The sequence below is a fragment of the Giraffa tippelskirchi genome, chromosome 1 (genome assembly GCF_054371585.1).
Source record: "Giraffa tippelskirchi isolate mGirTip1 chromosome 1, T2T-mGirTip1v1.2.pri, whole genome shotgun sequence".
Taxonomy (NCBI): Eukaryota; Metazoa; Chordata; class Mammalia; order Artiodactyla; family Giraffidae; genus Giraffa; species Giraffa tippelskirchi.
The window spans coordinates 225,021,279-225,049,098 of record NC_137275.1 but is presented as its reverse complement, the minus strand read 5'-3'; the positions used below and the strand labels follow the sequence as shown (position 1 = coordinate 225,049,098).

General features: G+C 59.2%; 1 protein-coding gene across 6 annotated transcripts in view; it reads right to left on the bottom strand.

Moving 5' to 3' along the window:
* EIPR1 (EARP complex and GARP complex interacting protein 1) overlaps nucleotides 1–27,820 on the bottom strand; it is a 122,675-nt gene that overhangs the window by 54,690 nt on the left and 40,165 nt on the right. For 2 of the 6 annotated variants that reach the window (XM_081529288.1, XM_081529320.1), the window contains 6 exons: nucleotides 26,086–26,242; nucleotides 17,662–17,761; nucleotides 10,856–10,992; nucleotides 8,283–8,450; nucleotides 6,527–6,694; nucleotides 3,078–3,524 (listed from right to left, as the gene is read on the bottom strand). In XM_081529288.1, the coding sequence (XP_081385414.1) occupies nucleotides 3,350–3,524; nucleotides 6,527–6,694; nucleotides 8,283–8,450; nucleotides 10,856–10,992; nucleotides 17,662–17,761; nucleotides 26,086–26,242 (905 nt within the window). In that variant the 3' untranslated portion in view covers nucleotides 3,078–3,349. Of the gene's footprint in view, nucleotides 1–3,077; nucleotides 3,525–6,526; nucleotides 6,695–8,282; nucleotides 8,451–10,855; nucleotides 10,993–17,661; nucleotides 17,762–26,085; nucleotides 26,243–27,820 lie in introns of those variants that run through there. The other 4 variants (XM_081529277.1, XM_081529309.1, XM_081529298.1 and 1 more) reach the window with 3 other exon arrangements.

Genomic DNA, 27,820 nt, shown 5'->3' with positions numbered 1-27,820 from the left:
CCGCGGGCCCAGGGCTCACCCATGCCACACCGGCCCCTCTGGACCAGGCCGCTGAGCGGTTCTCCCCTCCTTTAGCCTGAGCGGCTCGTGGCCTGTGGTGACAGAATGCAGGCTGATGTCCTGATGTCCCCCTGCCTCGGCCCCTGTGAAATGCTGCTCACCTCCCGCCCCCAGGGCAAACACCTCCCACATAAGACAGGCAGGGCCGCAGACGAGGACGCTTCCCTGTGCGCCTGAGCCGGCTGAGCTGTGGCTCCTAGAGTGTGCACGGGACTCAGGTCAGTCCTGGGCCCATCCCTCTAAGGTGGGTGTGTACACGACACCCCCACTCCCCTAACTGAGGAGGTTAGTGACCAACGACAGCAGTGGTTCCTGCTGACTCTGTGAAGACACCTGACGGGCAGGGCAGGATTCAGGGTCCCCATGAGACCCCCACCCATGGCCCTCTCCCCCACAGGCCGGTCCTGGGAGGGCAGCAATGGCTCTGAGCCGGCAGAGGGCAGGGGCAGCTCTCAGGCCCGGCCAGGGGCTCATCAGCTGGGCAGAGAACGCAGCGATGCTGCAGAAGTCCAAGTCATCCCTACTCGGCCCAGCACATGGAGGCCGGGGCAAAGGGGCCAGGGCTCCGCCTCTGGGACCGCCCCCCCAGCAGCTGCAGCCCCTCTGGACGCCCCCACCTCGGGTGGGAGAGCCCGGCCCTGTTCTGACGCAGCCACAGATGCCCCTGCTCTGCTCCTGTCCACCCACTGTCCCCCCAAGCTTGGTAACCTGGGGAGACTTTCTGGGGGTGTCCCAAGAACAGATCTGTTGTCCCTGAAGGCGTGCAAAGCCCAAGATCAGCAACCACGCTGGCCAGCGGGCTCTGCACACATCTGACACCCTCAAAGGGCTGCCCAGCCCCTAGCCCGGGTCTGCTCCGCCCAGGCTGGGCTTTCTCCCGGGGGCCTTCCCTGCCTCAGCCCTGCACTCGGGGGTGATGCAGGTCTCAGGAGACAGAAGGGTCGCCCGGCTCGCTGGGGCACCGCCAGCGGGCAGAGCCAAGGGACCAGTGAGCTCTGATGTCGCCAACACTGACGCCTGGTGGAAGCGACTCGGTTTACAGCCGCACGTCGGCTGGGTGCTGAGAACCTGTCGTCCTCCCGGAACCTTCCGGGCTGCAACGTCCCAATCACAGGAGCTGGCCCCCCTCCTGCTGACCCCGGGGTGGGAGGGGGGGGTCACGTTGAGCTCTGGATACACCGGCTCAGGAAGGAACACGTCCTGAGTGCAGCCAGACCCAGGGAACGCGTTCTGTTCTCATTTGAAACCTGGAAAATTGCCATTCCACCATGTTCCCATCCGGACACGGAAGCGTAGAGGGTGCCCCCAGCCGTGCCGAGCAGCCTGGCGCCTCCCTGCTCGCGGAGTGAGAGCGTCTCCTCTCGCCCAACCGGGCACAGGCAGCCCGCGTGCCAGCCGGAAGTCTGGCCTTTACTCCTGCCTAGGGGAGTCCGGCCCACCAAGTGCAGAATCAGCAGAGATGCCCACACAGAACACGGCCAGGAGGGGGACTCAGACCAAAGTCCTGCCACGTCCTGCCTCTCCGCGCGGCCCAGACACTCGTCTCCCAGTACCTCTCGTAAGACCCTCCCCTCCCCCTCCCAGACACTCCGGAGCCTCCGTGCCCAGCCCGTCCTGGGTCCTGGTTTTCTCACAGGGACTCAGCACCTATGTTAATTAAACCTCATTTTCTCCCGTCATCTGTCTCTGGTTAATTCTGAGATCAGCCAGAAGAATCTAGAAAGGGGAGAGAGAAGATACTACCTTTCCCAACACATATGATTTCTGATCTTTTGCAATTTTAGAATATTTTAAAATGGACCGACCTGCACGTGTTCCTACTAAGATGACCATTAACGGCCATCCGCGCTTCGTGTCCTCAGTGGGCTACAGGATAAATCAATCCATTCCCGCAGAAAGCTGCGAAGGCATCCAGCTCTCACGGGAGGTAACCGAGGCGTCCCCGGGGACATGCCTTAACCGGCTCCGGGCTGGGCCTGTGCCCCAAAAGCCTGCGCAGGGAGCCCGCACTGTCTCTGCCCGGCCCTGCAGAAGGGGGGCACGCCTTATGCGGTCCTGCTGGACCCCGGCAGGCTCAGGGCTGAGCCGCCACGAGGGCAACGGGCTGTCTGAGGAACCTCTGAACACGACGTGAGGCTGACTGAGGGGCTGAGGTCCCGGGAGGCGCCTCAGAGGAGAGATGACAGCCGGACGCGGTCTCACAGGACAGGCCGGCGGACACCAGGGGAGGGAGGCGAATGGGACTGGGGCGCGGGGGGCAGCCACCATGACGGGGTGACGGTGATGCTGGAAAGCCCAGGTCACCGTGCATCCGCATCAGGATGGCTGGAGTCGGAGGCGCCCCTCCTGGACGCGTGGGCCTGGGTGTTGCCCCGCTATGGCCGCATGGACGGTCCCAGGCAGAGCTCAAGTCCACCTCGGGGCTGGAGCCACCCAGGGAGCAAGCTTTGGTTTTTGAGTTTTGAGGACCGAGGGTCTGTAGCCCACACTTTCCCTTTGCCTTGACTCTGGGGTCCCACATGGCCCATGGACTGGAGGGGCCCACTGCCGAGAGCCGGGGGGCAGCCCAAGCCAGCGTCCCAGCACCAGTGCACGCAGAGTCCACATGGGTTCAGTGTGAGCGAAGTGATGCTGCTGGTCCTCCAGGGTCCAGTCAGGGGAGAGCATGGAGGGCCAGCCTCTCCAAGCTGGACGAGCCTGCCCCATAGAGGGGGACAGAGCTTGGAGCTTTAGGGCGCTCGGGGGAGGGGGGGGTTCACCGACAACCTGGGACTTCAGGGGGAAGGCGCCTGGGTTACCGAGGCAGGCAGTGACCGCGAGATGACAAGGAGGCCGGCGGCCTCACAGCGCGGGACCCCAGGGCACGTGGCGCCCAGGGACGGGGCCTTGGGTGGCAGAGACCCAGGCACCTGCAGCGTCAGCGACCCCAGGGCGGGGCAGGCCCACCCGCCGGTCCTCCGGGCTGAGACCGGGAAGACGAGGCGGAGCCCCAGGGAGGACGCTAGCGGCCGCCCTGCTGCGTTTATTCCATTTAATCTTGCAAGAAGACGATGTCGACGTCACGGAAACAGATCACAGGGAAACACCCAGAACCCCTCAGAGCCATAGGAGAGCGCAAGCCTGCTCGGCCTGGGCTCCTGCGTCCGTCTCCAGGGCAGAGACGTCAGGGCGCAGTGGTCGGCGGGCAGAGGCCCTGTCTCTGTTCACTGGCGCCCGTGTCTGACGGGGCTCTGCCTGGAAAACCTGGGCCCCACATGCCGCGCAGCGGGGTCCCGAGGTGGGCCGGCGCTCACAGCAGGATGTGGTACTTCAGCGCCCGGGGCACCCGGTTGATGACGAGCCTCCCGTCGTAGCTCAGGGAGGCGAACAGCCAGGGGTCGGCCGAGGACCAGTCCACGGCGTACACGCTGTCCTCGTGCTCCTCGTAGGTGGCGATGACGCTGTCCTGCGGGGGCTCCTGGCTCCTGCAAGGCACCGACACTCGTGAGGGGCGGGCGCCCTGCCCCCAGCCACAGGCCTGGTCCCAGAAGCCCAGGGGCCATGGGGGGCATCTACTGCCCGACACCTCCTGGAGGCAGGAGCCCAGGGCCACCCCGGAGGGGCCTCAGAGCCATGGGGGGCTGTGTACTGCCTGATGCCTCCTCCTGGGGGCAGGAGCCCGGGCCACCCCCAGAGGGGCCTCAGGGCCGTGGGGGGCTGTGTACTGCCTGATGCCTCCTCCTGGGGGCAGGAGCCCAGGGCCACCCCCAGATGGGCCTAGGGGCCGTGGGGGGCCATCTACTGCTGGACACCTCCTCTGTTAGCCCTGGAGCAGGACGTGCCTGTGTTCAGGGGATGGTGGCTGAGTGGAGAACAGCTGCCTGGTGGCGTCTGACAGAGGGACCTGGGGACCAAACAGCACAGTCCAGGGGTGGGCAGACAGAGCCTCAGCCTGGACCAGGGTGCGGGGCTGGCTGGAGGGAAGGGCCAGCAAGTCCTGGCTGGGGTTGTGACTTCCCCATCAACCCCCACAACCAGGACTCATGCGTTGCTTCCCTGGGACGCCCGGGCAGACGGCACTCACACACGCAGACCCCTGGGAGCCTGTGGAGCTGGGCTGCCGCCCGGTTGCAGAAACCACAGGCCTGCAGTGTGCCAGCTGCTTCTCCGCCGGAGCACCTCAGGGCACTGCCTCCCATCTCACCGGCGCTCCCTGCCTGCAGAGCTCTCAGCTCGCAGGACCCTTCTCGGGAGACCCGCCCCGCGAGCCCCTCCTCCCGGGCTCTGGGACCCTTCTTGGGAGACCCCGCCCCATGTGGCCCCTCCTCCCGGACTCCGGGGACCCTTCTCGGGAGACCCCGCCCCGCTTGCCCCCTGGTCCCTGTGCTCTGGGACCCTTCTCAGGAGACCCCGCCCCACGTGGCCCCTCCTCCCAGGCTCCGGGACCCTTCTCAGGAGACCCCGGCCCACGAGCCCCCTCCTCCCGGGCTCCGGGGACCCTTGTCGGGAGGCCCCGCCTCACATGCCCCCCTGCTCCTGGGCTCCAGGACCCTTCTCGGGAGACCCGCCCCGCGAACCCCTCCTCCCGGGCTCTGGGACCCTTCTTGGGAGACCCCACCCCATGTGGCCCCTCCTCCCGGGCTCCGGGGACCCTTCTCGGGAGACCCTGCCCCGCTTGCCCCCTGGTCCCTGTGCTCTGGGACCCTTCTCAGGAGACCCCGCCCCACAAGCCCCCTCCTCCCGGGCTCCGGGGACCCTTGTCGGGAGACCCCGCCCCGCGTGCCCCCTGGTCTTGGGCTCAGGATCCCACTCCTCCTGCGGCCCAGTCCTCCCAGGAAGCCGGCCTGCGGGCGCCCATACAAACCCCTCCTACAAGTCCTCAGGGGGATCCCGTTCCCCCGATTCACTAAGACGTGTGGACCAATCCCAGGAGCAGGCTGGCAGGAAACTGAGGGCCACCTTGCAATGATGCCATCTCCGGGCACGCCTGCCAGCCATAGCCTGCCTCCTCTCCTGGTGAGCTTGTCTGAAGCTGCCACGTGCAGGTGGAACCCCTGGACCACTTGGGGCCAATGAAGGGGCCGCTGGCTGTTTCCGGTACAGACAGGACACAGCCTCCTGCCTGGCCGAGAGCAGAGAGGACAGCAGAGAACACCTGAGCCCTGTGCGTGGCAGGTCGCTGACGGACACCACCGCAGTTGTGTCTAAATGCTGTGTTTCCCAGGGTCTGAACAGAAAAATGACGGCATCAAGGGAAATGATTCATAGGTTGCCACCAAGTCAGCATCTCACAAGGGGATTTTTCCCTGTAACTCAGTTGGTAAAGAATCCACCTGCAATGCAGGAGGACCTGGGTTCGATCCCTGGGTTGTGAAAATCCGCTGGAGAAGGATTGGCTACCCACTTCTTGGGCTTCCCTTGTGGCTCAGCTGGTAAAGAATCAGCCTGCAATGCAGGAGACCTGGGTTCGATCCCTGGGTTGGGAAGATCCCCTGGAGAAGGGAAAGACTACCCACTCCAGTATTCTGGCCTGGAGAACTCCATGGACTGTATATCCATGGGGTCCCAAAGAGCTGGACACGACTGAGTGGCTTTTGCTTTCACTTGGGAGGTCAGGGGGCAGTGGAAGAAATCAGACAACAGAAGAGAGAGAGGAAGCTCAGGACAGAAAGACAAGCCCCCTCGCACTCCAGGGCTCAGGCTGCCTGCCTGACGGGTTTTACTCCAGACGCGCCCCCAGCCCTGGATCCGACTCCAGGGAGGCCTGAATCACGCTCCCTCACTCCAGAAAGCAGCCACCGCACACAAAGACACGGCCTCCCCAGAGACAAGGGGCGTCTCCTTCAACACCCAGGCTGCTGGCGTAGGGCACCAGCCCTCCCAGGTGCCGCCGCCCTGGACTAGGGCGCCCTGCGTGAGCCCCAAAGCCCAGGGCCCCACGAGTCTCGGGGCCTGGGCCCCAGGGTGAAGAGAGGGCCCCTTAGCAGACGCAAGCAGGGTTGGAAAGTCCAGGGAAAAGACGCCACCACGACAAGAAGGTGCGGCTGTCAGGAAAGGCACCACGGTAAGGTCCCAGCATCGCCTCGGGGTCTCTCAGGGGAAGCAGCGTGGGGGACGGACCGGCTCTGGGCCCGCGGTCCCGCCCTGCCACCTGCCAGCAGGACAGACGGGCCACAACCTGGCCCAGGACAGCACAGCGAGGAGGGACGCCCACCGCAATCTCCCCCACAGCGTGTCCCAAGCGCCAGTGGGGGTCACAGCTCACTCCCGAGGGTGCAGACCAGCTGCGGTCCTGACAACCTTACCCGTGAAGCTCAGTAAGAACATGGACAGACAAGTGTTTCAGAGGCCACACCAGACGGCATTGCTGACTCGCCCGACTCCATCACCCACGACCCCGCACACCTCCGTGTGGACGCGCCCGACACCCGTCACAGGGACCCGGAGACGCTCCCGCACGCCAGGGCCACCCATTGTAAGCACTTACTTCTCCTCCAGACGGCGCTCCTCCTGGTCACTCAGGTCATCGTCGTCCACCAGGTGGCCAAAGGGCTCGGAGGAAATGGACACCATGTTGGAAAGGATGACTCTGCTGTCACTGCTGCCCGTGAGGACCAGCTGGTCATGCGAGTGGTTGTAGCGGACGTTCCACACCCTAGGGGGGTGGCGGGGAGAGGGCGCTGGTACCACCAGCCCTCCTGGACGGGGCAGCCTTGTCCCGCTCGGGCCAACACTGAGTGGTGGTCAGCAGGGACAGGCTCGTGGCGCAGCCTGAAACCTTATAAATCCCGACTGACAGAGACAAGACCAAACGGCAGCAGGGACCGCAGCGGGGGAGGCCACTCACTGCCTGGTGTGCACACAGGCTTCCCAGAGCGTCAGAGGCCGTAACTGCCCAAGGAGCACGGTGTGGGTTAGAGATGACTGAGACATGAGCCTGCCCCGGGCGGCCTCCGGGAACACTGCCCAGGCCAGGGCTGCAGCCCGTCTGGCCTGGTCACTAGGCCCAGCTTTCTTCTGACCCACAGGACCCGAGCTCGCTGTGCAGAGACGCCCACCGGGCAGGTGCTGCAGACCCGGGGCTGGGGGTGGGCAGCCGACAGCCAGACAGCCCACTCTGGTCCAGGGGACGGGAGCTTCTTCCCAGACTGCAGGAATTACCAAACTGTCTAAAGTGGACTCCAGCACTCAAAGGGTAAACACACGCGAGCACACACATGTGCACACACAGAAGTGTACATGCCCACAGCGGTACACAGGTATGCACACACATGCATATACACAGGTGTGTACATGCCCACAGCAGTACACAGGTATGCACACATGCATATACACAGGTGTGTACAGGCCCACAGCAGTACACAGGTATGCGCACACACATGCATATACACAGAAGTGTACATGCCCACAGCAGTACACAGGCATGTGCACACACATGCATATACACAGATGTGTACACACAAGCAGTACACAGGTATGCACGCACATGCATATATACAGAAGTGTACATGCCCACAGCAGTACACAGGGTGCACACACAGAAGTGTACATGCCCACAGCGGTACACAGGTATGCACACACACATGCATATACACAGAGGTGTACACGCACAAGCAGTACACACTGACATGCAGACATAAGCATACAGAGGCACACATATGCATCCAGACAGAAGCGTATATGCACACATACATAAGCACACAAACATGCACACATAATGTGCTTTATCTGGATAAAAACTGGCTCACACGATGCACGATTTTCTCCAACTTGATCTCTTTCACTTACTTAGCACAAAGCCCCCAGCACGTGGTGAACACATAGAAACGATGTGTTAGGGAGAACAGCGGGTCTTGGGTGCACTGCACGCTGCACGCCCAGCCCTGCCTCAGGCCCTCACCGTGCCCCGCATGGGTGCTGCTGGACTGACCTATCCAACCTCCTACCACTGGCTACTGGGGGTCTCCACCCCCCACACGGCCCACAATGCCACGGGAAGATCTGTGCACATTCACTTTTGCATACGTGAACCAGCACGATTTCAAGAGAAGACAGAATCTAATGTTTTTCTTTTCCTACGTTTGTGAATCACATTCAGATTTGGAATTAGTATTTCTTTAGGAAAAATAAAACTGGCTGATTGAATGAGTCACAGCAGCACTAGGCTGGTTTCTGCCTTTCCAAACAGAGATGTAATCAGCAAAATAAATCACCTAATCACCACCCCCGCGCCAGGCACGCACCAGTGGGAGTGCTCCTCCAGGGTCTTGACAGGCTCGGTGACGTTGCGGGTGTCCCAGAACTTCACCCTGCAGTCATCCCCGCAGCTGGCCAGGTAGTACTGCTTGTTGGGGTTGAAGTCCAGGTCCCGCACCAGCTGGCCGTGAGCACTCTCGATGCAGTAGATCTGGCTGGGGGCGGAGGCGGGGGCACACACAGGTAAGAGGGGGGACACGGGAAGCCCCCCACTGCCCCCCACAGCCCCTCCCAGACCCGGCCAGCGTGGGGTCCGGGCTGGGGGCTCCCGCACGCCTGTGACCCTGCAGACGGGGGCTGGCTGGCGGCTCCCAAGGAGGAGACCTGCCATCTTGATGAGAGGGAGCCAGAGGGAGGGGACCGCCCCGGAGGAGCAGAGCCAGACTGGACAGCACACATGGCCCACGTCCAGAAGGACCAGAGAGACAGAAAGGGGGCGGAAAGAGGAACAGCGCTGACGGTGTCGGGAGACGCAGAGACAGAAGGGGAAGGAGAAGCAGGAGAAGCTACAGAAACACTGAGGGAGACACCGCCTGTCACGGCCAGGCCTGTCCCTCATCCACACACACAGCCTGGGTGCCGACACCGCGGTGGGAGGGGCTGAGTCGGCCACGGCTGTTTAGAGTGCACATGTGTGTGTGCACACACACGTGTACACAATGCATGCAGCATGCATGCACATGTGTGCCCACATGGGTGCATGCGCCCACACATACAGGTGTACATGCCCACACACGTGTGCATAGAGGAGAAGGACATATGTGCAGGTGTGCACACATGTACACACAGCACAGAGCACATAAGCACGTGTGTGCCCACATGGGTGCATGTGCCCACACATACAGGTGTGCATGCCCACACGCGTGTGCACAGAGGAGCAGGCGCACGTACACACACACACACACACACCTGATTGATGCCCCGCCGCCCAGCTCCAAGTCACCCCTCACAGAGTGTGGAATCACACTGTTCCGTCTCCACAGCAGCCCCCCATGATGTCACACACCCAAACCAGAGGAGTGGTCATCCTGAGGTGGGACAGTGGCTTTGGACAAGAGGCCTGCGTCCAGCACAATGGACAAGGCCTAGCCCGGCCCCACGACATGCCCGTCACTCCACCCTCTCCGCATCCGGCTCGGGGGTGGCGTCCCCTCCTGCAGGTGCTGGGTCACGTGCTTCCTGCGGCTCCCAGGGGGCGGCTCCCTCACCCGGCACCCCAGACCTCCACGCTCCCGCTCACAGCAACGACTTCAGTCCTTTCCATCTTTTCCCCCAGATTGGGTTTTCTGGCCCAAAGCCACTTTTAAACCTGGAACTGGTTTCTACATCCTGTACCTTGCCAATAGCCTAGAAATTCCTTCCTAAAACAAGAGGCCCAAGCCTCAAGGTCTTGCGAGGGAAGCAGGGAAATGGATAAAACAAGCCTGGCGGGGTCCTGGGGCCTGCGGAGTGCTGACTCACGCTCTCCTGCCAGCTCTGGGAACGGCGGCCTGAACACAAAAGCACCGTGCACCCCCCGAGCAGCGCCAGAAGCACCCGGCAGAGGAGGCACACAGGCTGTGGGCAGGAAAGAGACCGTTCCAAGAAGAGCCTGGCGCACCCGCTGCCCAGCACCCCAGGGACGCCCTCCAGGTGGCCAAGGGGGCTGCAGGGCACCGCCCCCCAGGGCCCAGATTTGGGGTCTGTGAGGTCAGCCTTTGAGGTTCTCATACAGACCCCAAAAATCTCCACATCCTTCAAGGAACGATGAGAACAGGAAAAGATGGCCACAGGCCCTGGAGGCACGGATGCCGGTCCCGAGTCTCTCCACGGTCCAAGCCCACGGCTTTCAGCGCCTCACAGCAAACCCAGCACAGCCCGGCACAGACACACACATCGATTACGGATTACCCCCTGAGCTTTCAGGGGTCTCCAGGCTGAGATTTAAGGCTGCGCCCCCGCCCTTGAAGGCAACACGAGTGATTTCCCGACCTCCGTCTCTGCAGCTTAGTGATAAATTACGGTGTGCTGAGGGGATAAACTGAATCTTAGAAAAGACTGCCGGGCTCCCGTTGCCATGACAACAGAGCGCACCCGTCACTCTTCTGCCCGTCAACACCACACCTGGCGCAGAGAAGCTGCTCTCTGCTCCGTTAGCAGCGCGGGCTGTCTGTGTAATGACTTAGGTGACAAACGGTGACTACCTCTGGGCGTGCACCCCGGAGGCACGGCAGCCCTCACCTTGGAGTCGCCCATCACAGGACCCAGGAGACCCCGGTCCCTGTCTCGGGCCTGAGCTGCTGCAAAAGCCTGACCTGGATCTCCACAGGAGACCGCAGCCGCCAAAGGGCACCCGGAGGAGCAAGACCGCCGGTGAGGGGCTCGGACCCACAGCCCCCGGCGTACTGAAGGCGGGGCGGAGGAGGAAGGCGGCTGTGCAACCCCCACGACACCGAGACCAACGCAGACAGGTCGCGTGGCTCCCAACAGAGCTGACCCGGAACCAAGCCCCAGAGGACGGGGGGCAGGGCGGAGCGGGGCGGGGGCACCGGGCGCGTGCCCGGCTCCGGCCATCACTGACCTCATGGTCCGCGTGTCCCACCCTCGGATGGCCGTGTCATTTGCCGTGGCCGCCTGGGAGCAGTTGTGATGTGGGCTCCAGCGGCCCGTCGTGAACTTCAGCTGTCCTTTCCCTTCCAGCGACGCGGAGCTGGCCAGCTGTGGGTTTGGGGATGTTTTCAAAGGAAGAAGGAAAGAGAAGTAATTCAAACTCTATTCAGAACGTGTAAGGGGGTGTCTTGTACAGGATATCGTTGAAGATAATTATTGAAAATAATTAGGAAGCTCTGTCTTTGTTTTCTCCCCTTAAAAGGCAAGACTGAACCATATTTGCAAAAAAATGTATATATGTATATATATATTTATAAAATGGAGCACAGCAAAAAAATAGCAAGGGTATTAATAGAGCCTCTCTCAGACAGGATTTGCCGGTGTGTGATTAGAGGAGCTGCTCAAATCTGAGGCAACGGTACGGAACAGCCTGAACATCGGCCTCTTCCGAAGACAAGGATGAGGCGGTAGGGGTCTGCACGGGCAGCCCCAGGTGCCAAGGGACCAATGGCCGCGACCTGAGCAAACACACACTCAGATAGTCCCCTCCCGGCCTCGAGGGTCTCCAGCTCTGTTACTTGGGGAGTAATTAACCGCAACAGGTAACAGTGGAGACCCTGGAAACACCGGCCCTGGTGGAGCCTGGGAGACGGGTGCTCCATCCTGCCGCCCACCCGCCCGCAATCTTACACACAAAGGCCTGTCACTCGGTGGGGACAGAGGCAGCCGGCTCCGGGCTTGTCTGTGGCCCTCAGACATTTGCCTCCCCATGCCTCACTTCACTTAACCCTGAACACCAGCCTTGCCCTGCAGAACCTCTGAGAGGGGCACGGGGTGACCACCGCAGTGCTGGACGGAGGCCCCAGGAATTAATCAGGTCCCAGACTAAACCCCACCAGGTATGGCCCACGAGACAGATGGTCAGCGCAAGGGGATTCGACCAGAACCTGGGGAAAACCACCCGGCTTCCTCTCCCAGGAGCCTGGCCCCGTTAAGAAGTCTGACAGCAGAGACATCTTTAAGAATGACTCTGAGCCAGGGCTCCATTTACGTAGTGACCGTGGCAGCCGGGGTCACCACCCAGGAAGCACTGACCAGCTGCAGGCAGCTCACCTCTTCCTTGGACAGTCTCAACCTGTCCCAGAAAAACCTTTCTCCCCAAAACCCACTTTCCCGCCTCACCAACTCTGCAAACCACGTGGACGACGGGCCGCATGCCAGCCCGTCTCGGCCCTAGTCCTCACGGGCACACGTGCTCCTCTCCCCGGGACCGAACACGTGGAGCTGTCGAGAGCGGGGAGGCCTGGAGTCCGTGCCCTGAGCGTCAGACAGACGGCCGCAGTGCCCTGGGCCGCAGGGTCAGGACAGAGTCTCATCTCTAAGGAAACTCGCAGACAGTCCTGCACCATCCAGGTTCACGGGGAGCCCTCCTGGGTGCCCGCCCTGCTCCCCACTCCATGGCCGGGAGCAGGCGCCAAGCCGAATCCTTAACAAATGTTACTGCCAGTCAAGCTCCCCGCGCTGCCTCTACTCTGACTGCGTCAGGCTCCAAGAAAAGGAAAGACCGCGAAACTGACCAGCACTGTCTGCCTCCAAAACCCACACGGAGGTGGCCTCTGGCCAACAGTCCACAAGGAACCCAGGCCCTCTGTCCAAGCACATCCAAGAGCCCTCCGGGGTGACCCCAGCCCCACTGACACCTGGCCCGCAGCCTCACAAGCCTTGAGGGTCCAGACTTCTGACCGTCCCCACAGAAACCACGTGATGGCCACTGTGGGAAGTGCTGACTCGGTGGGCACTTGTCAGAGAGCATGGATAACTGATAAGACCCCATGTGAACTCAGCAGTGGAGACATGGCCGCGGCCCAGCCCGCCAACCCCCGCAGAGAGAGCAGGGATCCCACCCAAGGTCACGCAGAGAGGGCAGGGGTCCCGCCCGAGGTCACAGCTGCCCTCTAGAATGGGACCGGCTCCTGCTCCACCACTCACTCTAACACAGAACCACGAGGGCAACAGGATGCCGTGCACACAGATGCCGAGAAGTCTGCGAGGCAGATTTTAATGAAAACCTGAAAGACAGCTCACCATCAATTTTTTAAGGGGCTACTTGGGGCAGCCAGCATGGTGCAAGTTGTAAGGTTAATCAATCACTTTTTCTGGTTTCCTGGTGACATGGAGACAGAACTCAGCAAGAACTCCAGAGGGTGCAATGCACACGGTAATCTGCTTCCCAGCATTAAAGAGAAATATTCAGTGCTTCCCGGTCCAGGAGTGATGAAAGGCTCCCCCAAACCCTCTCAGAAGAGCGAGGAGTGCAGGACAAGAACAAAGAAGGCACCACCGACGGACAAAACGCTGGGACTCGGGCCGGCGGGGGCAGTTCAAGGAGAGTCCGAGCGTGAGGTTTCCAGAGACTCAAGCAGCACCCCCATCACCAAGCCCCGCAGCGTGGAGCGGGGGCAGGACTGGGCAGACCTGGACCAAGGGCAGGACTCAGCATGGAGAGGGAGCAGATGGGCAGAGACCTGGGCTGGGGCAGGACTCCATGGAGAGGGGGCAGGATGGGCAAAGACCTGGGCCAGGGGCAGGACTCAGGGTGGAGTGGGGGCATGACTGGGCAGAGACCTGGGCCAGGGGCGGGACTCCATGGAGAGGGGGCAGGATGGGCAGAGACCTGGGCCGGGGGCAGGACTCAAGAATCTGGGGCCTAGCATATGCTCCTTGGGACCAGAGAGGTCAGCGAGCACGACCATTCTAACCCCCCTACTCCCCCAACATGAAGCAACTGCAGGCTGTGGCTTTTCCAGCTCAAGAGACGCTGCGTCCATGCAGGCAAGTCCACCATGAGCCTGGCCCCAGCTGCCAGTCACACAGCAGCCCCCACTGCGGGAGACCCTCTCCCTGGAACACCCTGCACAGCCCCCAGGAACTAAGATGGCCCTGAGCCAGGCCTGGTGGGCTTGTTCCCCTCTCCAAGATGGGTTTAGGCCTGGACACACAGTCATGCGTGAAAAGGAGACAAAGGGACTTCCAGGAAAGGCTTTCCTTACAAACCAAGGATGCTGTGGAGTCTGGATGTGATGGCTGGAACCTCTGCAGCCACCTTTCGGTCATGACAGGGAGAGCGGTGACAGGTGGACATGGCAGAGGAGAAACATGCAGAGTCGCTGGGCCCTCGATGCAATAAAGACCCTGAATTAACCAACCCCGGGGGGCTTTATTCTCTCACCTCTGTTTCAGCAGACGATAAAACCTCCTCTCTATGTCAATTCTTATGTCCTGCAGCCAAATGCGTTCTCACCAACACACCCAGGATGCCCCTCTGAGTCGAAGCCATTGGGGGTGCCTCCAGGGAAGGGCAGCCCCCCTTTGAGCTGGACCCCCGAGTGGGTCCCCGCTTTCCCAGTGAGTGACCATGAGTTACTGCGTCTCTCTGAGGTCTGGCTTTCTCTCCTGTGTCTCATTTGTAAGACAGATATCAAAGAATCTGCCCCCAAGGCTATGAGGATTCAACAAGACGAACCCCTAAAAAGCACTGCCCCTGCCTGGAGCTCTGTTCTGCCTTCAGGGACCCGGTGGGAGGGACAGGGAGCACTGTCTTCTGGGCCCAGGGAGGGGCCTCAGGACTGTCGTGGGAATGGGACTCAGCTGGACACCCCAGCCCCATTGCTGCCTTCGGGTCGGGAAGAAAGGGTCCTGCCACCCCCGCCCCTGCCCCAGGTTCACAGGGCAGACGGGATCCCCCACTGTGTGCCCCACCCCGGCCCATGATGGCCCCAGACCCAGCAGGGCTGGCGGCTCCCACACCCATGAAGGACTCTGCCCCCCAGGAGTGCTCTGGCTTCACAGGTTTTGAGAGCGACTTCCTGGAAACCAGAGTCCCCATGTTGAGGAAATGCACGCACAGCAGCAGGTGCCAGCAAGGACGGGGAACCCGAGGTCGTTTTCAATGTATTTGTAGTTCATTTCAAGCAGGACTGACTCTACTGCAGGAAGAAGAGCGTGAGAAGGACTTCCCTTTGTTGCACCAAAAGCCAACCCCTCCTCGTGGACAGAAACGTGTGTCTGACACCCACCAACATGGGCGTGATCTCGGCTCCAAACAGACTCAAAACAGGGAAGGTTGTGAGGGCAGATTTAAGGTCTTTGGCCGAGATGGGCGAGAAGAGACGAGTATCCCTGTCCCATCGAGGAGCCACGAGCGAGGTGCTGGAGAGACGGCCTCTCTGCGGCCTTCCGCTCTGAACCTGGGGGCTCCAGGAGCCAGCCCTTCTCTCCGCTGGCCATGTGCGGAGCCCAGGAAGCAGAGGGAAGGGGGGTTGTGGGCGAGCAGGCGGGGAGCCTGGGCTGTACCCTGAGCCTACGTCCTCGGGCAGCGAGCCCCCCCTGGGTGCGGGCACAGTGGGCAGAGCTGCAGGGAGCAACTCCCCACCTGTGTGGGCTGCGGCCTCCAACGACACGTTTTAAACCCTGCACTAGAAATTTCTGGAAGCACACTGTGTCCTTGAAGCCTGTTCTCTTCCTCCCAGGAAGTGCTCCCCTGGGCACCGCCTTCAGGCCTGCACGCGGGAGGGTGACGCCAGCCGCCCTTCCGCCCCGCAGAAGCTAGTTCTTCCTGCAGCCGGTGAAAGCCCTAGAACCCAGGCATGAGCACGCGCAGATCCAAACCGGGGGACACTGCCTCGGCCCGCGTGGGGGTCCCGGGCCCTGTGGAGCACCCCCTCCAGGCCTCCCCCGGGCTCCGCTAATGATTACAAATGGCAGAGAGCCTCCGATTTAATTGCAAAAGGTAATGATGCAGGGAGCATAAGATTAGATTCACCGCAGAAGGCAATATCCTCAAACAATAAGGACAAAAATTGAGGAGACGGGTGTGAAGATGGCTGGAATCGATAGGAAGGTTTCGGTATTAAATACTCCGGCCCCGGGGTCGCAAAGTGGTATCGACAGAACTGCTGACAGCAGATAAAAAAAGGGGGAGAGAAACGAAATTGGTCCCTGCAGAAAATCAGTTACAGATTAATCACCCTACCGTAAAATCATTTTGAGACGACGGAGGGTCTGAAGAGCTGTTCACACTTTGATGACTGGACAGGCCCACAAAGTGGGGGCCCCGGAGCAGTGGACTCCTAACGCCCCCCCCCCCCCGCCGGTGTTGCCTGCCGGGCGGGGTGGTGGCCGCTCGGTCACTCCGTGCATTGCCAGACCGGGGCCAGCGTCTTGCCTAGCGCTGCCGCGAGGCCTGGCACCCTCACAGGACAGTCTCGTCCCTTTCTGTCCTCAAGGGTGGTCTCGAGGAACAGCCCCCTGAGTGCAGGCGGGGGCAGGGAGCAGGTGGGGGCATCCTGGACTCTGGTCTGGACGCCCCGCCAAGTCCCCTGGGAGGCGGAGGGACGGGGGGACTGTGGAGGCGTCTACCCAGGCTCAGGGGGCCACGGGGCAACATCAAGGGCCGGCTTCCTTCACGTTCCCGCTTGAGCCTCAGTTTGGTGAAATCGGCTTTCTGCTCCAGGATAGAGATCTGCTCCAGGATAGAGCGGTGTCTTTTTTTTTTAAATTATAATAAAGACAGTGATTTCTTTCCTGAAGGATTATGACTGTGCTAGGAAAACTGGCCGGCTCTTAACTTCCCACTGAAGCCTGTGAGAGGTCCTTCTGGTCGTGCGGTTTGTGTGTGTGGACAGGTCACTCCACACGGGGACGAGTCTGACTTCTGGGCCGGGTGTCGATTAACAATCAACCACTACACACACAATGTCAACCCAGGGGGTGAAGACACGGGGCAAGAGAGCTGAGCACGTGTCCCGGGCACGAGCGGACAGAAGGTGAACACGGGTCCCTGAACGGTCTCCCAGAGGCACGCCTCTCGAGCCCCCGCCACGGGTGTGGCAGTGGGGCCCCACGTGTGGGCGGCGTTAGAGGTGTTATCGGTCCAAATTGCTTCATCTTCTCTCCAAAGTTGCAGCTTTGACAAACAAATGCACTGAAATTATGAATGCATGTAAAACAAGACATCTGATAAGAGGACATTTTAAGGAGTCACACATGAAAAAATATATACCAATGGGTAGAACATTTAGTCTATGAAAGACACGCTATTTGAAGTGATGAATGTGTGAAAGCCAGACTGGTTTCCAAGAAGGCTGGCACGGAGTGCTGAGCAGGTCTGAAGGTGAACGGGCCGTCGAGGGAGACGCCGCCTCCTGGTCGGGAGTCTGTAGCAGAGCTGCCCCCGAGCCGCAGGGCGAGACCTCAGGGGACACACGGGAGCCCGACGGGGCAGGACGACGGCCAGCATGCACGCCACATGGACAGAAAGGTAGACACACCCGATAGGCACACCCCGAGAGGCTGAGGGGTCACCGGGTCATGGTCAACAGTCATTTTCACGACCAGGAAACCTTTATGTCACCACTGTTCCTCTCTCAAAGGTGACCTTAACCAAATACATGCTGAAAACCCTTCGTTAAAAAGACTCACACCTGAAACAGAAGACTATGATTTGGGGCAAATTATGGCCGAAGGGGAGAGTTTTGTCAACATCCAGGTTCAGTATCATATTTGCACACGGCCCTGAGACCCGAATCGGAATCTTTTTGCCCGAAGGAGACAGTCAGTCAGTCGTCTGACTGACGATGATCCAGTCTGTTTCTTAGTGATTTTACAATCAGTGTCAAGAGTCTAAACATATATGAACCGATGAGTGTATTCTGAATTTGCCTGAAGGGTCTAATCAAGAAGACGGAAGACAGAAACCGTGTGGCTTGAATTACTCACCGTGGCCTGGCTGGAGCTCTCCTGCAAGTCCCACAGCAGGATGTGGTTGTCGGCCAGTGAGATGACCCTCTTCCCATCTCCCGCGGGCTCCCAGGCGACGCTGCAGGAAGGAGGGAGCACAGTGTTACGAGATAGCCACCCCGAGGCCCGGAGCTCAGACACACGGCACCCGTCAGCAGGGGGAGGCAGCTGTGACCTGCTGCAGCTGCCACGCTCCTGAGGCCTGAGTGCCCACATCCCTCCCCCAGAGTCACCTGGTGCTTTTGGGGGGCGGCGGGGGCGGTTGGGGAAGTGACGAGGGTTCACTGAGGTCGGGAGGATGGGGCCCTGTGATGGGGTGAGTGCCCTGGTATGGACTGACACCAGTTCCCGAGCTTCCTGTCTCTGTGTGTGTATGTCTCTGTCTCTCTACTTCTCTGTCTCTCTTCCTGTCCATCTCTGTCTCTGTATCTCCGTCTTTCTCCCACTGTCATGTGAACACACAGTGGGAGGCGGCCACCTGCAAGTTGGGAAAAGGGCCTGCTCCAGCCCTGCCCACACCGATCTCAGCTCTCCAGCCCCGAGAACTGTGAGCAGTCAACTCTTGCATCCTGTAGGCCCCCAGCTGTAGGTTTCATCAGGGCATCTGAGCTGAGGCACTGCTGAGGCTTCTCCCAGGACCTGAGGCACGGACAGCTGACAGACCCTGGCCGCTGAGATGCGAGGGGGCCTGCTGGGGGCTGGGTCTGAAGGGGCCCAGGTGGGTGGTGCCCACATCTTCCACGGCCCCCTCCTGGGAGGACAACGCTGAGAGCAGTGCAGGGTGGGGGTGGGGTCACAGCTGCAGTCACCCACCAGGCCCGAGATGTCAGATCACGTCCTTGTGTATCAGCCTACACGAGCCACAGTTTCCTGTTACCTGCAGCCAAAGCCATCCTAATTGATGCAATGCATATCTGAAAACTAACAAGACAAAAATCACATTGCCCAAGAGATAAAACCATGAAGAGATCGAGAATTTTTCAGTGTGATCACAGGTATGAATTTCTGTCTTCCCTAACGAACTTCTTCAGACCTTATGAAGAGAGCTTCATTTCACATCCTCCCACAAGTGACCTCTGCAGACATCGATGGAGACCCTCACGGCTTCTCTTCCACACAGAACACAACGCTGACTGACTGGGGGCGCGTCCTAGTGCGGCCCCTCAAGGCTGTCAGTGAGTTGACACAACTTTTATCACAACACTGCCTGCTGCTTGGTCACTCAGTCGGGTCCAAATCTGCGCGACCTCATGAACTGCAGCCCGCCAGGCTCCTCTGTCCATGGGACTCTCCAGGCAAGAAGACTGGAGTGGGTAGCCATTCCTTTCTCCAAGGGACCTTCCCCACGCAGGGACTGAAGCAGTCTCCTGCACTGCAGGTGGATTCTTTACCACTGTGCCCCCTGGGCAGCCCACCTGCATGACCAGAGACGCCCAAAGTAGAAAAGCAGAAGAGAAAACCAGGTACCTTAGAAAACTGAGACAAATCATGTCACTAACAGTTCATTAACTTCCTGTGAAAGAGACGACACTAAGGAGAAAGCCACCAACCGTCCTGGGATGGAGAGAAAGCCCATGCGCTGGAAACCTGGGCTCCATCTAACCCAGGTGTGAGGCCGCAGGGAGGGCACGGAAGGACAGGTAAGCACGCCGTTCCAGGTTGGGGACACGTTCTCACTGCTGCCGCAGGCCCGGCTCCCGCACGGGGCCTGGAGAGACGCCCCAGACAGATGGGAAAGGGGCCGGCACACGGCACGTTTGGGGGAGGCTGTGGTCAGGACGTGCGTCTGCCAAACCTGACATGACGGGTGACTCGGGACTGCTCACTGCCGAAAACTATAAGAGGAAACCAAGCCCCACAGGTGCACACGCAGGGGGGGCGACTCAAAGCTGCATCCAGGAGAACCAGGACTGAGGGTCAGAAGGTAAAACAGGTGCACTTTCCAGGCCACGGAGCAGGGCGACCGCGGCCCTGACGTGTGGACCGGCCCGCACGGTCACTGCTGATGAAACACACCCCAAACCCCTGCCTCCTGCCTGCCAGCCTCAGCCCGGCTGCCGGCTCTCACATGCTCCCCCGCACTCCTCCCAGGTGTCTCCCTTTCAACTTCTGCCCCCACGGGAGCCACAAACCCAGTGTGTGAGAGCCCTTCTCCAGACAGCCGGCACGGCCAGGCGATCGGGGTCCTCGCTAAAGAAGAGTGGGCGGGAGGTGCACACAGACAGCACCGTCCCCAGGGGAGACGCCCCCTCTCACTCGGGCCCAGCCGCTGTTTACTGTCCACCCGGGGTGACGCATCTGAAATAAATGCGGTGGGTTTACAGGGAACAACCCCCGTGATTGAGAGAGATTGGAATAAGCGGGGCATGCAAAGTGCAATAAAAAAGGAAATTCTACTGCATCACGCACCATCACCAGGGAACTAGTGCTATAAACACAGGAAAATAACCCAGAGTTTCTGCCACACTTGCTACTCCAAACTAGGAAGTTTATTTCTTTGTTCATAAAAGTCATCCACATTTCTGCTTTTTCACTCTCTCTCCATAGATGTGAGCAACATAAAACTATTAACAAGTCAGGAGCCAGAGAGCACGCACCTAATGTATGCACACTGCACCCCTCCATTATCACTGAGAGAGAAACACAAGGAAAGGGCCATCTCTGCAAATACACCCAAGTGAGAGAAACGAAAGCTCTGTGCACAGTTAACAAGGCCAGGAAAGCAGGAGTGAGGGTCCTGATCTCACAGGCTGCACGTGATCAAACAAAACACACTTCTCTTCCTCAGGCCAGCGGTTCCAAAATGAATGATTCACATGCTAGATTTTGACACCTGGGGTAAGGAGCCCCTAAGGACACCGAGAAACTCTTAAAACAACCTCAATGTAAGATTACTTTTGGTGGCGGTTTAGTCACTAAGTTGTGTCCAACTCTTGCGACCCCATGGACTGAAGCCCGCCAGGCTCCTCTGCCTGTGGGATTCTCCAGGCAAGAATACTGGAGTGGGTTGCCCTTCCCTTCTCCAGGGGATCTTCCTGACCCAGGGATTGAACACAGGTCTCCTGCACTGCAGGCAGATTCATTACCAACTGAGCTATGATTACTTTTAATCCACATCATTTACCTCTCCGACCTATCCCCTGCAGCCCCTTCTGGCGGGCAGGGGGGCTGTCGCTAGAAGGATGGAGACCACAGAATAAGACACATGAGATGGCAGTCACCACACGCCACGGAACTGAAGACAGAGCGCAGAAAGCTAGGTGAGGGCCGCTCGTTCCAGAGGCGCTCCAAAACTCTCCCATGTGTTACTTTATTGACAAAAGGAAAACCTTGAGTAACTAACACATCTGTTAAGTCACTGGCGATTGTATCAGTGGTTACCAGTCAAGTTTTGAAAACCTTTTACAAGAAGAAAGTAATACATTATTTCCTCAATTTATATATCTCTCTCTTAAAATACACAGATTTGGCAACCTGATTAATTTCTTCCTGCTCAAAAATTCACAGCAGAATGTAAGTTAGCTTTTATAAATGCTAGGAAGAGTAAAAAAAAAAAAAAAAAAAAAAAGACCACTTTAACAGTTACACCATTAAGTCAGGAAGCCCGCTTCGATCAAATCTACGGATGTGAGGTTTCCTGTGGCGATGACACATGGACACTTGTAGTGACATGATCACTTACGCCCAGCCAGGGACCCCTTCCTGACAGCAGACGGGTGTGTGGCTCTGGGCACCAGTGAGTTACTTAATGAAGGTCTGTGTTTATTCTAACGCCGCTTGCCTGCACGGACTTACTGCTCCATCGCCCACGTGCCGGGCTCAACAGAAAGACGCCCTCACACTAAGAGTCCAGCCACGGCTGGTATGCGGGTGGGAAGACCTGCCCTCCCCAGAAGTCCCCTGTGATGGGTGAGGCCCCATCACAACGCAGGGTGGACATGGATCCAATGGACACCGCGCCCTGGGGCTCCCGTCCTGTCCTTCTTCCTCAGGGCGGCTCTGACAACCATCCCGTTTGACGTGGAGACGTCAGCCACAGTGAAAGGGGAGGGCGTCTTTACACCATCCTGTGAGACCACCGACTGTTCTTTCCCTGCAGAAAGGGCTGCCAGGCTTCCCAGGGGGCACCAGTGGTAAAGAACCTGCCTGCCCATGCAGGAGACATAAGAGATACAGGTTCAATCCCTGGGTCAGGAAGATCCCCTGGAGGAGAGCATGGCAACCCACTCCAGTATTCCTGCCTGGAGAATCCCATGGACAGAGGAGACTGGTGGGCTACAGTCCATGGGGCCACAAAGAGTCAGACACGACTGAAGTGACTTGATATACACACACAGGCATCTTTCCAGACTTCTCTCAAACCTCAGAGACCACTCCAGCAGTGAGCCAGGAACCAGGAGAGAGACTTCTGGGCTCCAGTTTATAAGCTTTACACCTAAGGACATCCAGGTAGGGTGAGAGGAGGAGGACACACACGGATCTTATCCAAACCGTCAAGTCTCCCGTGACGACGCTGTTGTAACCACAGAGACCTTTCCACCCTCACTGACAGCCAAGTCACAGCATCAGCTCTCTTAAAACTTCAAACATCTTCTCTACTTATCCTCTGAGACAGCTTTGGAAGATATTAAGGATAGCTTTGAACTTACTCCATGTAACATTCACCTGAACCAATGCACACTCCTCCATAACATGTACTGAAATGAAGGGACACAAAACCAGAGATGAGGCCACGTCCCTTCTTCTGGTCAAGCCTCCGCAAGTGCTCAGGGACCCACACAAGCTTCTCTTCTTGTGTTTCCCTCCACACTCAACCCCAACACCTGTGCCTTTCTCCTTCTCCTATAAGGAAAGTAACATGGACACCACCTCCCAGGATCCCCAACCCTCTGTCAGGCTGGCACGTCAGCGTGACGTTTACCTCCACCTACACCAAAGAGGGAGCTTCCCCTAAAAGCTGGCGCAGAAAGCAGAAGCCGGTGGTCCCCCGTTGAGGGCCAGGAGCATCTGGAAAGACCTGAGGGAGACCCGGCGTGAGCCTAGGGTAAGGCTCCCCAGACGTCTCGGCCCCTCCACTCGAGGGGGAAGTAGGGTGCATGGGGAGGGGGCTGCAGCTGACTGTCATAACTGCACTCCATCCCCAAAGCTGCTGGGCTCTGATCTCAGTGACACCTCCTTTAAGCAGATGCTCACTGCCCATGGGACTCCATGATCTTTGTGCCTGCTCCCCATACACTGCCCGAGAAACAGCCCTGCTCTCACCCCCCAGACTCTGCTCCCCAGCTGGGCGGGGGGACCAGCCCACAGCCAAGGTACGCCGCCTCAGCAACCCGAGAGCCAGTCCAGCATCGGGAGGAGACACAGGGCGGCAGTCACCCCATGGAGGCTCCTCAGCACTCTGGCCAACGGCGACTGTGATACGGCCGAGACCTCATGGGAGCCGGTGAAGGAGACCGCCACCCCTTCCTGCTCTTGCCTGCCGCATTCCCGAACACCTCCCCTTCATGGGGCTCCAAGAGGCACTGGGGTGAACAGGGAACGGGTGGGCTGCAGGGGCTCCAGGGAACTCAGTGGGTCTGCGGTGGTTCCCACTTATGCGGTCAGTGCGAGAAACGCACAAGGTGATGCGTGTAAACCCTGCCCCCAGCGCCCAGGACCCAGGGCCCAGTCAAGACTCAGCATCATCACTGTGGCCCCAAGTCATCCCAACTCGCTCCTTCTCTCCCACAGCACCAGGTGCTGTCCTTTGGTGCTGAATTCGCTTCCTGTCTCCCGCAGCACCCACAGCAGCCACGCGCGCTGTCCTTGGTGCTGAAGTCGCCCCCCCCGCAGCCGTGCGCTAGGTGCTGTCCTTGGTGCTGAAGTCGCTCCTTCTCTCCCGCAGCACCAGGCGCTGTCCTTGGTTCTGAGGGCCCTGCCATGAAAGCAGCTCAGTCTACACAGAAAGCCATGGGAGCACGAGCGCAGTGGAGCGCCAGGCAGTGGTGACGGCTGGGACAAAAGATGAAATCGTGCAAATCGACAGGAAGGCCTGAGTGGGGGTGAGCAGGGGTCATCTGGAGAGAACCGTTAGGAAGAGCCTCTCTGAGGAGGCGACACTGGGCTCATGGGAGTTAAGGGCTGCAGGTCCCTGGGCGGCCCCTCCAGGCCACGTCGGGACCTGTGTACCCACAGGCAGAAGAGGGAAGTCAGGCCCCGAAGGGCCTGGGGGGTACGTTACACCAGCCCCTTCACTGCCTCACTTACAGACAGTACCACAAATCCAGGGGCCCTGCCACGACCAGAAACATCACCTCCTTTGCAGGAATGGAGACTTGCTCTAGAGAAACTAGAGACTTTCCAGTGACCCTACTGCCACCTGGGGCAGATGAGCATAAGAGACTTGGCCCACACGGGACACATCAGCACTCGGTCCCCCACGTAGTGTGTGTCCACCAAGCACACGGAGTCACAGGCCCTCTATAATGTCCCCCCTCAGCCCTGGCCGGTCCCTGGAGGGGGCTCAGGACACAAGCGTTGACCGCTGGGCACTGCCCGACCCTGCCTGCTGCGGTGGAGGCAAGGGGGCCATCCGCCCAGTCTCCTGGCTGCACAGGACAGGAGGCCCTAAGGACAGGAGCCCACGCCTCGGCCAGTGGACACAGCCACGCTCTGGGGCCCTGGGACTGTGCAGGGCTCCTGGACGCCCCCACGGGCAGCAGCGGCTGACAGTCAGGATGGCTGGGAGCCGCGCTCCTAGATCTGCTCTCAACAGATAACAAGTCAGAAAGGAAAACAAGGGAACGGAACCACCGCCGGCCACACGTGTGACCACCAGCAGCATCCTTCACCCTGATGCCTCTCCGGACTCAAGTTCGTGTGTCAGGAGGAAACTGAGTGTACTGAAGACACTCCAGAGAAGGTGCACGCCGCCCCACGTGCCAGCAAGGGTGCCAAGATGGGACCCGCACACAAGGCAGGCGCAGCCCCCTGCTTCCACAAAACGGACATGGCGCCGCCCAGCCCAGCAGCTGCCCCCGGGCGCTGGGCAGGGGAGTGGAGACCTGGGTGCACACAGACTGTTCAGAGTTGGCTCACAGCAGCCCAATGCCGGGGACCCAGAGGTGCTTCCACGGGGACGCATCCATGGACTGTCCATCTCCCCAGGTCCTCCTCGAGCAGGACCACACACACACGTGCAAACACTTCCTGGGAAGACAGGGCTGTCGACGGGGCTGCCATCTGAGATGAGCTTCCAAACAGCTCCATGTGGGGTGCAGGGTGGCTCTGCCTTGGGGGACAGGACAGGCCCTCACAGCCCTGCTGCACAGACAGCTCATCCCCTGGGAGAGAGACCTGCCTCCAGGCCGACGGCCTCCCAGGCCCACAGCTCTGCTCCGTGCCTCCCATCCCCAGACGGGAAGACGGTGGAGACCAGGATCAGCCCCAGCTCCAGACGTCACCTCCTCAGAGACCCCCTCGCCAATTCCTCTGTAACAGTGAGTGTCTCTTCCCTCGGGGCCCGTGCACAGGGCTCACGACTCCAGCCTGGTCCCCACCCTCCCGGGTCTCGGGTAGATGTTGACACCACGGCCCCCCCCACCGAGAGAGCGTGACTCCTAGAGGCCAGGTCCCTGGCCCTGTCACCCTACAGCAAGGCGGGGTGTGCAGCAGGTGCTTAATAGTCACTGCTGGACTAGATGTGTTTAACTGGCGGGGGTGGCGAGAAGGGACTGTGCACACACACGCACACTCGGGAGTGCTACTGTATCAAGGACAACTCCTATTGTAACGCACACCCATCACAAGGGCACGTTCCCTCGGTCGCGTCTAGGAAACGCAGCTTCTTGAGGGGTGAGCTGGGCGTGTTCTGAGGTCGGTCTCTGTGTCACCCCAAGGGCACAGCCACCCCGTCACCACATACACGGGCAGCCACGTGCCAGGGAGCCTGAGGGAGGCTGGTGGTGTCTCCCTGTCCTGACCCTGCAGGGACACTTGGGGAAATAAATTCGGGACAAACCCTTCAGGACTTGGGACACAGCGTGACCCGCACAGGGGCATCCACTGGGTCCACAGAAGGTGACACCAGCAGCCTTCAGCCCAAGGAGACAGAGAGGTCAGTTGATGCACTGACTCTGATGGCTGAGTAGATGTGCACTTATGAGGCAGAAAGCACGGGAGTGCTTCAGGGCTGGCCGGCGCCTGATCGTCCTCCCGGAAGGTACCAGCAGACTGACGTTAGCGGGAAAGGCCCCAGACACAGGTCCGCTCAGAGTGTGTGCAGCAGGGCCCTCGGAGACGCGTCGCCTGGAGAACAACCGGCACTAAACAGAGCGAAGGCAGGCTACTCACGCCTCCTCTCACATGGCAGAGCGGCCTCTGCAGGGGCGACCTGCCCCCAGGGGCGCGTGGGGCGGGGCCTACCAGGCGGTGCTGCCGCGGGCCGTGGGCTCCAGGTGACAGAGCAGCTCCAGGGCGTGTGCGGGGCTCGCAGCGTCCTCGGGGGACTCCTGGCCACCGGGCTCCAGCTCCGCAGGCATCCTCCACACAGCGGCACAGGTCACCACTTTGCTGTCTGCAGCTACGGGGCAGGACGAGGGAGATGTCAACAGAGCGTGCTGCCCCCCCCAGCCCGCAGGCGGTGCCCTGCACCCCTGCCCCAAGAAACCTCACCGGCCACGCAGCTCAAGCCCCTGCTCCCCTGTCATCCTGCTACTGAAGAAAATTTCATTTCCTCAAAATCGATTTTCTCCTGTTCTTCTTCAATAGTTCTTCAAACAAGGGAGGGAGACGGGGCGGGGCGGTGGGCTGCAGCTAAAGCTATAATCACTGCAGGTGCAGAGGGTCTGTCTAAGGGCCGCATTAAACACATTTTCCCTGGAAGCCCCATGAGAACGCCAGGCTTGGGGGTGGGGGAGCACGTGTGTGGTGCTCACACATATGTGTTCAATGGTGTCAGTGGGGGTGCAGGCCCCCTGTCCACTGAAGCCTGAGCACGGGCTGGGGCCACAGGCCAAGCCCTGGCAGAGAGCAGCCCAGTGCCCGCCCTCGATGCAAGACCACCGCGTGGACAGACAGGCGGGTCCCCTCTTCGCAAGGAACGCGCCGGCTCCAGGTCTCTGCCCTCTAAACAAGTTCTCTTTTGTGAACAGATTTTTGCACTGAGACACAAAAGAAGATGAAAAGACACAAATGAGACGAAAGAAACAGGTTTAACGTTACATGATTAAAAGCTGAACCACAAACTCCTAAATATAAACTCTTCCAAAATTTGCTGTTTGGTTCTGAACAGCACATGTGCTAAACACCTTCCCCTTTAAAAATGGTTGGTCTTTAACAAATGGTAATAAAAGAATGACCAGGCTTCAACATTAAATCATAACTGGTATCAAGTAAAGAACATGAAATAATTGTAGAAAAGGAAAGAATGCCCCATGAGCAGCAATTCCTACACAAAAATAAAGGGGGGGGGGAAAAGGACCTTACCATACATTAGAAAATGTCCCACTTCTTACTACATGCAATGGTCCTTCAATCTAAACTCCAAACTAATCAACCAGGAACCCCACAGCAGTAACCACATGGGAAATGCCTGGCCCCCTGGGTGCTGTTATCACAACACCATTATCACCCATGATCAAACGGTCAGCAGGAGGACCAGGACTTCAATCACATCTCTCTGATCCCAATCTTAGCGCTCTGTTCATGTACCTGACTGGGTCTGACAGAGCAGGGAATTGCAGCTTAAAGAATCATGGATGTTACATACAAATTCAACGTTAAACACATCCACTTTTAACCATGCAAAGTAGAGCATGACAATTTCTGTCTACGAGTGAAATGGATTTTTTTGCTGAGATTTTAAGTTCCACAGTCTCATTGTAGAGCCCCTGGGGTTGGCAACGGAACTCCTGAAAAGAGAAAAGCTAACTGAAGAGACAGTTGGTAACTCTGAGTTGGAAGGCAGCAGCAAACGCCCAAAACCTTCACCCAGCAGAGGCACAGATTATTTTAACCTTCCTAAACAACAGAAAAGGAAAGTTCTACCCTGAACAGTGATGGGACTAGTGACCTGAGAACAAAACGTTGGCTGTGTGCGTGAGTGCACTGCACAGCGTGACAGCAGGTGACACGCGGCAAAACAGCTGCAGCGTGGGAG